Source organism: Telopea speciosissima, chromosome 11 (assembly GCF_018873765.1).
Source record: "Telopea speciosissima isolate NSW1024214 ecotype Mountain lineage chromosome 11, Tspe_v1, whole genome shotgun sequence".
In the NCBI taxonomy this organism is placed as follows: Eukaryota; Viridiplantae; Streptophyta; class Magnoliopsida; order Proteales; family Proteaceae; genus Telopea; species Telopea speciosissima.
The window spans coordinates 50810578-50823072 of NC_057926.1; the positions used below are offsets into that span (position 1 = coordinate 50810578).

General features: G+C 37.8%; 2 protein-coding genes across 2 annotated transcripts; one reads left to right on the forward strand and one right to left on the reverse strand.

Moving 5' to 3' along the window:
* The first annotated feature begins 1084 nt into the window (after positions 1 to 1084).
* Positions 1085 to 8020, forward strand: LOC122646821. Its single transcript, XM_043840426.1, has 10 exons — positions 1085 to 1600; positions 1753 to 1890; positions 2879 to 3067; positions 5966 to 6103; positions 6225 to 6346; positions 6441 to 6573; positions 6684 to 6813; positions 6942 to 7021; positions 7140 to 7274; positions 7454 to 8020. Exons 1-10 carry the CDS (start codon positions 1121 to 1123, stop codon positions 7685 to 7687), a joined length of 1779 nt encoding a protein of 592 aa, XP_043696361.1. The 5' UTR covers positions 1085 to 1120; the 3' UTR covers positions 7688 to 8020.
* A 2006-nt stretch (positions 8021 to 10026) lies between these two features.
* On the reverse strand, positions 10027 to 12362 carry LOC122645817 (NAD(P)H-quinone oxidoreductase subunit L, chloroplastic). The gene is made up of 5 exons (XM_043839187.1): positions 12215 to 12362; positions 12021 to 12110; positions 11828 to 11935; positions 11634 to 11728; positions 10027 to 10277 (listed from the first exon to the last, which is right to left on the reverse strand). The coding sequence occupies exons 1-5, from the start codon at positions 12332 to 12334 to the stop codon at positions 10163 to 10165; spliced, it is 528 nt and encodes a 175-aa protein (XP_043695122.1). The 5' UTR covers positions 12335 to 12362; the 3' UTR covers positions 10027 to 10162.
* Positions 12363 to 12495: the final 133 nt, after the last annotated feature.

Below are 12495 nucleotides of genomic sequence, written 5' to 3' on the forward strand. Positions count from 1 at the left end.
AACCAAAGAAAAAAAAAGGAAAAATCTTCGTTTTTATCGGATCTGCTCAAACCGGGTCCGCCCGATTGCCTGAATCGCCGCCCCCCTCAAAAAGAAGGAAAACCCCCAGAAGATTTTCATGCACCACTTTAACCTCTCCTCCTACCAATATTTACGAAAGCTGCCATCCACCGTTTGACTTCTGGGGGAGTCGTCGATTCATGGAATGATATTAAATGGATAAAAAAAAGGTAAGAGACAATCAAACAAAGATAATATTCTGGATTTAGACTTCACCCACAGGTCAAAAGTCATTAACGATAAGAGAGCTAATGAGTAATGACAGAGTTATGATTCCACGGCACCAACCTAAGGAGACACTGACACTTGAAACTGTTGGATTGGATAAACCGTTGGACCCCATATATTTGGATTCCAATCCAAGGACTTTAAGAGGCTGCGACATAACTCTTCCTGCATTGGTTCTGTTATATCCAATTGGAAGATATTTCTTAGCCTTTAGATCAAAGACCAACGACGTTAACTGTAACCATCGTCATCCATCAGATTGGAATATAAGATCCGTGACCATCATCAAATATGGAAAACAATCATTACCATAGAAATCATTGACTCTATGATTAAAGATACCAATCTAACGGTTTAAAGGTAAGGAATAAAAACTCTGGAATGTTCTTATCAGAATTCCTTCACGTGCCCTGATAAATGCACAGAGAGAGAATCTGGAGCATTGAAAAATACAGTTGTACACTTGTAAAAGATAACCACAAAATCCAAAATTCCAAATCATATTTGGTAATCTCGTAATTCCTTAGAAAAGAGTGGTCAAAATCTTTATTAGCACAAAAACTATATCCACCGGTCCGACGACAAAGGCCCTCTTCTTTCTGCCTCTTTATAAACTCAAACCCCTTGCCCCGTTCTAACTCTTTTTTCTTCAGGCCTCTCTCTTCTTTGTTCTCTTTCTCTGGTTTTGTGTGTGATCACTCGAAGAGGAGAACCAGGAGAAAATAAGGAAAATTAGAGGGGGAGAGAGTGAAGGAGAACATAGGGGGAAATTAGAGCGAAAGAGCGAAACACGAGAGAGGTTGAGAATTGAGAGCCAGATAATCTCATAATCATGGACGAGAAGCATCTCTCTCTCGAATCAGCTTTTCACGATGACAACGAAAACAATGCCAGCAACAGCAACCATGGCTGGCAGAAGGTCACTTATGCGAAACGCCAAAGAAATAGCTCTGCGAAGAATACAGATGCAGGTGCCGATCTCGGCAAATTCCGTATCAATGGATCCGCCGGTGGCGACAAGTCGAACGTTTTTCAGTCTCTCGAGCAAAAAGCTGAAGAACGCCGCAGAGCCCTAGAAGCTCAGAAGGCGACCGCAGCTGCTGCTGCGGCCGCGGCTGTTCCCAGATCGAAACACCATTACGATGATGATGGAGACGACAGCGATGTTGAAGTTTCCGGTGGTGTTGAGAATGGGACTGCTGAGGTTAAGAAGCCAAAGCAGAAGAAGCCCAAGAAACCTAAGGTTACTGTGGCCGATGCTGCTTCCAATATAGATGCTTCTCATCTCAACGCCTACCTCATTGATGTTACGGTTAGTTCTTAATTTTCTTCAGATTTTATTTATTTATTTATTGTTCCAATCTGGTCATCCTCGCCCCCGAATGTTTAGATTGAATTATGTTTGTAATTCAAAAAAAAAAAAAAAAGATTTATTTATTTTTTTTCTTTTTGCCCCTTGTATAGGCATCGTACGAATCACAGCAGGATATCCAGCTAATGCGTTTTGCTGATTACTTCGCTCGCGCCTTCTCTGCGGTTAGCGCAGCCCAGTTCCCGTGGACGAAGATTTTCAAGGAGTCCCCGGTTGCAAAGATCGTTGATGTAAGTTGTTCTTTCTTCCTTGTATACGACGAGTAGCTAATGTAATAGGCTAGAAGAAATTCTAGGCAAATTAGGAATCTTAGTTGGAGAGCCGGATGCATTGTCTTGGTTCCCAGGGCGAAGAATTGATCATAATTGGAGGTTTTGTGTCCATGTTTGTGTGCTTGCTGTAACGGTTTTTTTTTTTTTGGCTGAGCGGTTTTTATCATATTCATTCATGGGACCTCCATGCTGTGGCAGCAATGCCAACTTCTTTAACGCAGGATCTTGTTCAAATTCACCAAGTGCAACGCCGAGAAATAGGGTAGAAGGTTTCTGCACTTGCTCAACTGTTTTATCTTGGCTTGCTTTTTGGTTTTTCCTTTGTTTGTTCTTGCAGTTTTCAATCTTGATGTTGCCTCCAGTTCTAGTTGTTCATGCAAGGATTTAATTTTAATCCTGTATATATATATACTTTTTTTTTGCCTTTGTTTTTCCATTCATTCTCAAACCTAATTTGCTGCAACCTTGGTTGTCACATTGTTATATACTAATTCATGACTGCCTCTCAACATGTTCATTTGTTTATCGTGGTGTGATTGGTGTTTCATCCTATTTTTCTTTCGCAATATGCCATCTAGGACTGGTTTTAGAGAGTATAGCATGTTAATGCTCCTACACACACACATGCATGAAAGATATATAATATTTGAAGATTCTACATCCCCATATTTTTAGTTCCATGAAAATTCTTACTTGACAGGAGCTGATCCCTAGCTTTTGGATTCAACTAAACTATAAAATAGCATTATCTGGATTCTCATGTTTTAGGGATTTTTTCTTGATAAAGTTGTCCTACTACACAGCTTATTATTTTTATTGCTTGTCTTTCTTTTATATTTTGCCATGTGTGGTATTTTCAGAAACTGTTTACTCACTCTCTAAACTCAACTAGCTAATTTATTTAAGACAGATACCCCTTTCTAACTAGCTAATTTATTTTTGACAGATACCTCTTTCTCACATTTCTGAGGCTGTTTATAAGACATCAGCTGACTGGATCAGCCAGCGGTCTTCTGATGCTCTTGTTGGCTTTGTTTTATGGTCACTAGATAGCATTCTAGCTGACCTTGCAATACATCAAGGTCCTGCTAAGGGCTCCAAGAAGGTGGCTCATCAGGCTCCTTCTAAGACTCAGGTAATTTTAGCATTATATGATGCCTTGTTTTGGTATTTTGCCATCTACATTAATTTTTCACAGTTCTTTTTAATTTATAAATGCATATAATTTGCAAAGCTTTGTAGGCTCTTACTTTACGTAGTCATGAAAGAGATCACGTGTGGTCATTCTGAAAGTGAAAGAAGGATCAAAGAGAAGTAAAAGTAGGAGGCAAAACTGCATGGGTGCAATTTAGTTAGAGGGTAAATCTATTTGGAAGCAAAATCCTTCTCCCCTATTGATCACCCTTCTTTCCTTTTGATATCTATTTACAATCAAGCTGTGACCTAAAACATGGCAAAATTGATGTGAACTGGTTCTAAGACTTGCAAAAAACCAGCATATATCTCTTGAGGTTCCTCACTGGGTTTAAAAGGAACTTGTTTGATTTCTTAGTTTTTTCCAGGTTGACAGACTTATCCATCAGTTCTAAACTCGTCTGGGTGGGAGTCTTGAGATTCACTCACAATGTAACCATTGATCTAATAAGTGGGATGTATGCATATGTAATGCCTGTCCTTCTTTGGTTGGCAAACTGTGCCAAGCAATGGTTTATATTGGAACCTGGATAATACCCGGCCAATATTAGCAAAATGAATGATCGGTCAATCATATAGGAACAAGCCCAATATTGGTGCTGGTCACCTGACACCTATATATCATGGATTTGTGATCCTTAAAACCACGGAGGCAAATGTGACATTGTGCGGAAGGATGTATTGCCTTGGTTACGTTGGAAAACTACATCTTATGTACACTATTTAACTATTTGTCCATTAGAGTATAACAGAGTGTGTTTCTGCAGCTGCTTATTTTCTCCTCCCTTTTTTTTCTGGTGCTTAAAGTTTAATTAGGATAAATTCTTCTGGTTTTGGAATCTTTCAGTTTGATAAAGAATCACATTTTTGTTTGTCATGGTTTGCTGGAGGTATTACCATTTACGTTTTGTAGTGCTCGGTGTTGTGAGTTCCTGTAGAAGTCTTACCCTGTCATTTCTTTCTTTTCTTTCATACATTTGCTCATTAGAGTATAGGGAATAAGTAAAGAAAGAGCTGCAAGTCACATGAACACTATAGGTATTCTTTTAGGTCTTGTTTCTCCCACTTGTTGTCACCTGCTGTTGATTTTTTTTGAGGGAGGGTGGGAGGTTGGAGTGATCCAACTTAGCACTGCTTGGAAGTCAATAAATTAAGTTTTGTCTTTCACAATGAGTGCATAAGCATGGGCTAATTTTAGAACCAAAATATGCAAAAAAAAAGGGATCTAAATCAGTTTGTATCTGGAACTTTTCCTTCAAATCATATCAAGCCTTATATCTGACCTTACCATAGGGCTGCAAACAACCTACACCTGTACCAACTGATGGTAAAGATTGATCTTTGTTGATAATCTCGAAAAATGAAGCTCCATCTCGAGTTTAGGAGAGAAAACACTCTATTTTCAATAGTGTCAAAGGGGTAGTATCAGGTGGGTCATCTTTGAAGAATTTTTTTCCTCTGTAAAAATCTAGGCAATAGTCAAGCATAACCCTGGAGGATGGGACAATTGAAAAATTTGGAAGACTCTCTGTTATCTAAATCTATTCAAAGCTTGTTTTAGGAACACATTTGTTGGATGTGATGCAAAAGCCTCCAGTATGTGTTTAATGTCTCTCCTACCTTCCAAACCCAGGAAAAGATTGATCTGTGCCTCTACATTGAGCTGAACTACTTTTTTAAAATATCTATATAGATATAGATATAGATGCAGAAATACTCTTATGTTTTTAAACTTTTAAAGAGGTAAACCGCAATTTTTGTTGAACAGAAAAAGTTGGAATAAGTTTGAGTTGAGTTTGAGATGCCCAAATCTTTCATCCGAGTATGCCTTCTTGAGAAAGATTTTCTTGGTGATAATATGTCTATTGAATTGTTATACATTTCATAGCCTAAGATAAGGCTACTTCTCCCTAATGTGAATTCACTCATACCTTTCACCGGACAACGTACCTTTCATAGTTGTATGTTGCTTCACCTACCCTCAGATCTGTGGCACTTATTTGACCTTGCACCTCATCCATTGTACTGAAAATTTTCAAGAAATGAGTCGACCTCATGCTTATTTTATGCGACCTACAACTTCCTGCCTTAATTGCCCTTCGGATTCTCGGTTACGTCTGGATAGGGCTGCACATGGGCCAGTCTGGCTGGGCTTCTCGAATTTGGAGCCTCTGCCTGGGATTAGGCCTAGCCCTACCTACATTTAGCCCAAACTACTCAAATCTGATTTGCCTCAATAATACTGGTTGGCTGGGGCCAGCCTGGATTTAACATGCTTATAGTATTCATGTAAACCTGCTTATATTATTGTTCATGTAAATGTTATGTACATATTAATTTTGTATAAATATGTAAATGACTTCAAGTTGGGCACGCATGTACTATTCAGACAAGGACCACATTTATGTACAGGAGCTGGACTTTTAGTTAGGTGTAGCTGAGACCAATATGGGGCCCCAAGTGTTTGACACTAAGCCCATGGTTCTGTGTTTAGAGAAGGAATTTTATTCCATTGTTATTCCAACTACTTTGATGTGAGGCAACTGCCATACTTCATTATGCCTAATAACTACTGGGCCTTTCTGGTGCCTTATTTAGGTCCAGCCCAAAAGACAATGGTAATCTCTTTGTGTGTGTGAGTGTATGTAGAAAAAAGCTAGTTGAATAGCTGTCTTAAAATTGCATACAACATGTAATACAAATCCCTTGTGCCATGTCTTCGTCTTCCTTTATTTATTTTTTTTCTTTCTGCAGAGCGCGCACTTGTATAATCTTTTGCTTTCCTACTATGAAATGGTTTAAATTTGGTGACTTGTAATTGATTTATTTCAAATTGCAGGTTGCAATTTTCATAGTTTTAGCAATAGTATTGCGCCGAAAACCTGACATGTTAATCAGTATATTGCCAAGCTTGATGGAAAATTCTAAATATCAAGGACAAGATAAACTTCCAGTTATCGTCTGGGTAATTGCTCAGGTAAGATTAGATTATTGATTTATTGAATATATCTGTGGAATTTTTTTGGAGAAAAACAATTAATTTTTACTTGTATGCTATTAATGAAATGTATGCTAATAATGAAATCTGGCTCATGTAGGCCTCTCAAGGAGACCTGGTTGTAGGGATGTATTCGTGGGTGCATATCCTATTGCCTATGGTTAGTGGCAAAGCAAGTAGTAATCCACAGTCCAGGGACTTGATTTTGCAGTTAGTGGAGAGGTTGGGACATGTTGAATATTTGAATATATTTTTAACCTTTCATGGGTAATCTTCTATTAGATTTTGTAAGTTTTAATGTTTTTTTTGGCTGCAGAATTTTGTCTTTGCCAAAAGCTCGGACTATTTTACTGAATGGTGTTGCTAGGAAGGGGGAGCGTTTGGTGCCACCTTCAGCTCTTGAACAGTTGATGCGAGTTACTTTCCCTGCTTCATCAGCTCGAGTCAAGGTGAGTATTGTTAGGGTAGTATCATTGGGTATGTGTTAAAAGTCCAATGTGATGCTTACTGTTATACAGTAAGGATCCTAGGCAGTCTTTTCAATGTTGCTTTTGTGCAGGCCACTGAAAGGTTTGACGCAATATATCCTTCTCTGAAAGAACTTGCTATTTCTGGTGTCTCTGGAAGTAAAGCAATGAAGCAAGTTTCGCAGCAGCTATTGAGCTTTGCAATTCAAGCCGTGGTTGAAAGTAAGTCTAGTTATGAAATTGCCCCCCCCCCTTTTTTTTGAATGTTCTTATAACCTTCTTATTTGGATACTAATGAGCTTATGTCGTACATCAGAGTATGAAGACTGATATAAGAAACTGCTTTGCAGGCATCCCAGAATTATCTAAAGAAGCAACTGGCATTTTCATCTGGTGTTTGACCGAAAATCCTGATTGTTACAAGCAATGGGTAGGGAATTCTAATATTTTTGTTGGTAGATCTGCATGAAGGAAACATTATTTTTTCTCTTTTTTATTGTGATATCATAAGTTTGACCTTTATCTGGCACAATTAATGGTGGGTACAGGACAAACTTTACCTGGATAATATTGAAGCTAGCGTTCTTGTGTTGAGAAGGCTGACTGACGAATGGAAGCAACATTCTGTTAAACACTCCTCTCTTGACCCTTTGAAGGGGACTCTCAAGAGCTTCAGACACAAGGTGAATTATTGGTTTGATGATTTACACCTGACTCATCATCGCGGTTGCATTTTTATTCTCCTACACATCAGAGGATAAATTTATGAGTGCACTGTACTTATTGATGGTTATATTGTATATTTAGGTTATTGAATACTTCTTTATGTTTATTCTTTTCATTTTGATTGTCTTGTATATAGAATGAGAAAGAATTGGCTAGTGGAATTGATGCTCATTCTCAGGCATCCATCAAGGAGGCAGACAAGTACTGTAAGGCGTTATTGGGAAGACTATCACATGGAAATGCATGCTTGAAGAGCACGATGTTTGCAGCCATTGTATTGGCTGTTGGTGCCATCATCATGTCACCAGAAATGGAGTCCTGGGACTGGAAGAAATTATCTGTGATGTTCAACTCCCAACAATCCTTCTGAGCTTACTTTAGGGTAGAGACTGGTCACTGATGGTGCCCCAACAGCAAATATGACTTTACTATGCCCGGCGCTTAGAAAATGTAAGCAAGCTTGCCCATAAGGAAGGGGCAGAAGATGAGGTATTTATTGTAACCCTTGCAAAGTCTCATTGGGTTAGTGAAACTAGAGTTAGGGGAAAGAGAGTCAAATGCAGTATGGAAGGTACTAGTTGGCTCACAAAGAGGAAAAGAGATTCAGTGATTCTGTTTAGTTGGTTCAAGTTGTCAGGATTAATTTGGTTTTTCTGTTTCATTTCATATATGTTAGATTAATATAATGGTTTGTTTTAAGTTATCCAGTCTGTTAGTTACTACTTACTATACTGTGAAAAGGAAAATATCTTTGGATGACAGATCTCTTTTCCTGCAATGCCATCAAATTTACTTGCTTTATGGGAAGTAACATTTTATATTCTTGATTTCTTATTTGATTTAATTTTGATTCTAAAGGGTGTAGGGGTTGGTTAATTCTCCTTTTCCCTTTCTTTACAGTTAACAAAGGGAAAAAAACCTCTTCTTCTGTATGGTATTACAAGATTGCCTTTTTTCAATGATAAATTGGATTATTTTTGAATTCCTATGTTCAATTACATGTGTGAAGATATAAGAAGACGATGTAATGCTCTCATTTGATTTACAGTCTGGTTATGTAAATCTCTCTCCCTCACATTATGATTAGAGAACTTCTTGAAGAAACTATATACTCAGAGCATGTTTAAGCTTATCCCTTCAAAACACTAGATTCATTGTTTTTTTTCAAGATTAGTGCACCGTACTGAAAGCTGAAACCTGTTAAAACAGCTTTGGCTAATAACATCTTTCGGGAGCACAGAATACTATTATCCGAGGTCAATGGTCTTCCTACATCTCTTGCTTGGCAGTTTTTTTTTTTTTTTTGATGAGATCTTGCTTGGTAGTTAATCTGTCCATTTGATCCATATAAAAATACCAAGCTATTTAGATTTAGAAGATGAAAGAAAAGATTTTGATGACCAGACTTTTTGGTTATAGGTTACCAAATTATAACCTGAAAAGTGGGAGACGGGTGTTGGGGGAGGTTAAAGTAAATGGATATGTGCAGTGTTTTAATAATTAGGATCGGATTGGTTGGATCATTCAATCTGGATCAGAATCAGCTGAGGCCGATTCTGACTGATCTGGACCAGCCAATCCCTGTATGGAAACTAGGGTTAAAGGATTTTTGGGACCAATTCTTCACTGATCATGACCAGTTGAGACCAATCCGGATCTCGATTCCAGGTTATTGATCTTTGTGGCTATGGTCGTTCTCTCACTAGAACCTTCTCGATCACTCCATGATCTTAGAAAGGTCTCTAGCTCCCATCGAGCTTGTCAAAATTAAGGCTGTGTTTGTATGTATTCTCGGAATAGATTCTGGGTGTAGAATGCATGAAGAAGCAAGAAAATAGAGAAGACTCGGGTTTTAGAATGCATTATGAACTCAAAATCTATATTGAAAATGCATACCAAACACAACCTAAAAACTACTTCACACGGTAGAAGGCAACCTAACATCTGCTTCTTTGACATGTTCTTAGTCCCTGCGTATCTTATGTGTTCATGCCGGTCGACTACAAGGTTCTATAGTATGCCTTGTTATAGTATAGGTGGTGGTCTTTCACTGGGGACAAGGTTCTATAGTATGCCTTGTTATAGTATAGGTGGTGGTCTTTCAATGGGGCAAATTACTGCATAGGGGACCGTACTCTGTGTCTCTGCATCCTGACCGCCGAGTATGGAACTATATGCCGTTCTAATAGATTAGAACTCTTAACTTTGGATCCACTGTGACAACTGAGAGATGGAAAGATTATGGAATTAGTTAACTCTGAGCTGATATTTTAGAGAGAGCGAGAGTGATCTTTGAAATGAACTGCTGAGTCTCAAGTAAATCACAACAGTGCCATCCTTGTGTCAAGCTACTTGGGCGTTTGGTTGAAGTTAAAATTCTTTTGAAGTGAAAATCTTAGTTGATTTTACTCAAATTTTGGCCATTTTCAATCACTTCACTTCTAAACAAACGAGGCCTTGGGAAATGCATTTGAGTTTTGTTCAGAATATAAATCAAGCTTGACAACCTCTTTGATATACAGCTGGTTTGCCTTTTCTCTGGGGTTTTAGACAGAACATGTCTCGTTGAAGTGTTGCCATTTGCCAATCATTTCTAGTGTGTGGTATTTCCTTCACCAGCAAGAAATATGGAACCAAATTTAAGCTGAAAGTAAGTTGTTTGGAATTTTGTTTAATAAGAAGTTAAAAAAGACACACAGAAAACATGTGGTGTTCAGTAACAGATCAATTATATATACAAGATGCAAAAAATACTCAAAATACCATTACAGATAATTTCAGGACCTTCTATATATGTCATATTGTACAGTGAAATGCTGCTCAGGTTAAGTAGTTCAATTTTTCCTCACAGTGATTTTGGATCATTAAATGAAGTGTCTTGAGGGGTAGACCAAGGGTACTTCATGGATGGATCTTGTGGGAGTCGCCTGAAATTGATAAATGGTGCCCAAAGCAGCACGCTACAAATTGGGGAGAACAGGAAACAGAAACTCAGTATTAATAAGCTTAAATAAAGAAATTAACACAGAGAGAGAGAGTGTGTGTGTTTATCTCGGAATCCTACGAGCCCCATTTCAGTAGCTTCATTTGCCCTAAATAATGAGGAAGCTTCAATTTGCCATCATCACCTTCATTACTCCAATATATATTTTCTCTTGCTGTTGGATTTTAATGTTGAAATAAAAAAATCAACTAATTTACCCTTTACTCTGTTATCAGATTATTAGTCTCTGGTTTTTCTAAGAATTTCTACTCATGTCAAATTGTGCAATTAGATAAAACTTCTGGGCTGTATAAAGCCTTTTGCTTGTTGGTAAAAGAAAAAGGGGGCCAGTGAAGAGTGCAATAAGCCAAAGATCTTACCAGTAGGAATAATAAGTTGCAGAGTAAATGAGTATTGGTTTGAATAAAAATAATGTCACTGAGAAGGTGAACCTGAACTTTGTAAAATATGGAAACACCATATTGCACTGAATAGATCCAGCAAAGGTTGTAACGTGTGAAGAGCACTGGTCCACAGAAAGTAGAAGAGAAAATAGAAAACACGGAAAGGGATATTCTGTCATTGTGACAAGCCTGTAAGGCCATTCTGAATTGATTTCAGATCATGTTTGCCTTACTTGAAATTACTTCCACTGCTTATATGAAAGTTCTAGGGTTTGTTTGAACATGAGGAGTAGGGGCAAAACTCTTTTGCAACTTATGACTGGATCATTTATATTGATAACCATCGATGTTCTTTGTTGCTTAGCCATTTAAATTGGAGGCCTAAACCAAATTATTTACTATGTGATGAGTGGATTTATACAGTTGTAGTGCTCCTAAAACATAATGGAACTGTATCTCAATATTTGACAATTCTGTGTGTATGATAGCAACCATTGTTCAAGGGTAATCAATTACTAGCAAAACAGGAATTATGACTATTCCAAACAGATGAAACAATGATGAAAATTCAAAAAGTGTCTAGTTTCTCTGCCAATAGAAGGTTATATAATGTAGTAGTATGCCTAAAAATTATTTAAAGCTGTGTTCTGTATGCATTCTTAGAATAGATTCCGGTCTAGTACTCTTTCTGAAACCCAATTCTGCTCTATTTTCTTGCTTCAGAATGTGTTCCAGATCCAGAATCTATTCCGAAAAAACATGGCCTAAATGTTCTGTTTTAACTGCTACATTAAGAGCCTTGATTTGGAATTAAAAAAACATATATGTTCAATTCTTTGAATCAGACTGGCATATCCATAAGTTGGTTTAAAATATCATGTGCAGGGCAGTTCTTGAGTAAATGTAGAGAAAGAAGAGGAGCCATTTACCCTGGAAAGAACATGAAGACAAACAAGAACTGCACATACATCTCTAAGAGGTTGCGCTTGTACCATCTGAGCCGAAGCCAATTCATGATGATTGGCTGTATTAACAAAATTAATATAACTGTGAACATAATCCCCCAAAAAACATTCAGATTGAGAAACAAACTAAATATACCCCTGAATTGAAATTCTCTTACCGGCATGATGAGGAAGTACCAAAATGCAATTATTCCTATTTGTATTAGTTTCCATGTAAGATCTTCCTCATTATTGACGCCAGTTACTGCAAATGCCGGTTGGTCGATCTATTTGAATTGAAATTCAATTATATACTTAAGCCAAAGAAAAAAGAAGAACAGAGTCACAGAAAGAGAGAAATTGTTCTCTTACAGTGGCCAAAAGAGCTCCAATTTGGACTGCTAAACCAGATTTATGGAGGTTTGAAGAGTTAACCGGCTTTTCGCAAATGCAACATAGTACCTGTGGTTGGACAAAACTCATAAAAGGGTTTTTGAAGTTAATGACTTGGATTGATTGTTGAGGAGATAAATAGAATGACAGAAATGGTCGAAACCCAACACCACCTGCTTGGGTTTCTTCTTGTCATTGGGTTGGTGTGTGATGGAGAGAGAAGACTGTCTGAAATGTGATGAGAAGCAGAGAGGGGATGCTCTAGGAGTTGGGAAGCTCAAAGAACAACTCATTTCAGAGCTCTCTCTGTCTCTCTATGTTCTTATCGTTTTGGAATATGTTTTATGGCTCTGCATAACATAACGTGAGGGACTTTTTAATATTTTTTTTCTTATAAAAGTTGATAAATTTTTGAAGAGCTGACGCGTGGCGTCTGATATTTGAGGATTCGAGC

Bases quoted from the DNA above. Each gene is read 5' to 3' on its own strand.
- LOC122646821 (XM_043840426.1), top strand. From the start codon at position 1,121: ATGGACGAGAAGCATCTCTCTCTCGAATCAGCTTTTCACGATGACAAC. The intron at 1,601-1,752 runs GTTAGTTCTTAA...CCCCTTGTATAG, and splicing joins CCTACCTCATTGATGTTACG to GCATCGTACGAATCACAGCA. The intron at 6,574-6,683 runs GTGAGTATTGTT...GCTTTTGTGCAG, and splicing joins CTTCATCAGCTCGAGTCAAG to GCCACTGAAAGGTTTGACGC.
- LOC122645817 (XM_043839187.1), bottom strand. From the start codon at position 12,334: ATGAGTTGTTCTTTGAGCTTCCCAACTCCTAGAGCATCCCCTCTCTGC. The intron at 11,729-11,827 runs GTAAGAGAATTT...TTGTTAATACAG, and splicing joins GGTACTTCCTCATCATGCCG to CCAATCATCATGAATTGGCT. The intron at 10,278-11,633 runs GTAAATGGCTCC...CCCAATTTGTAG, and splicing joins GTCTTCATGTTCTTTCCAGG to CGTGCTGCTTTGGGCACCAT.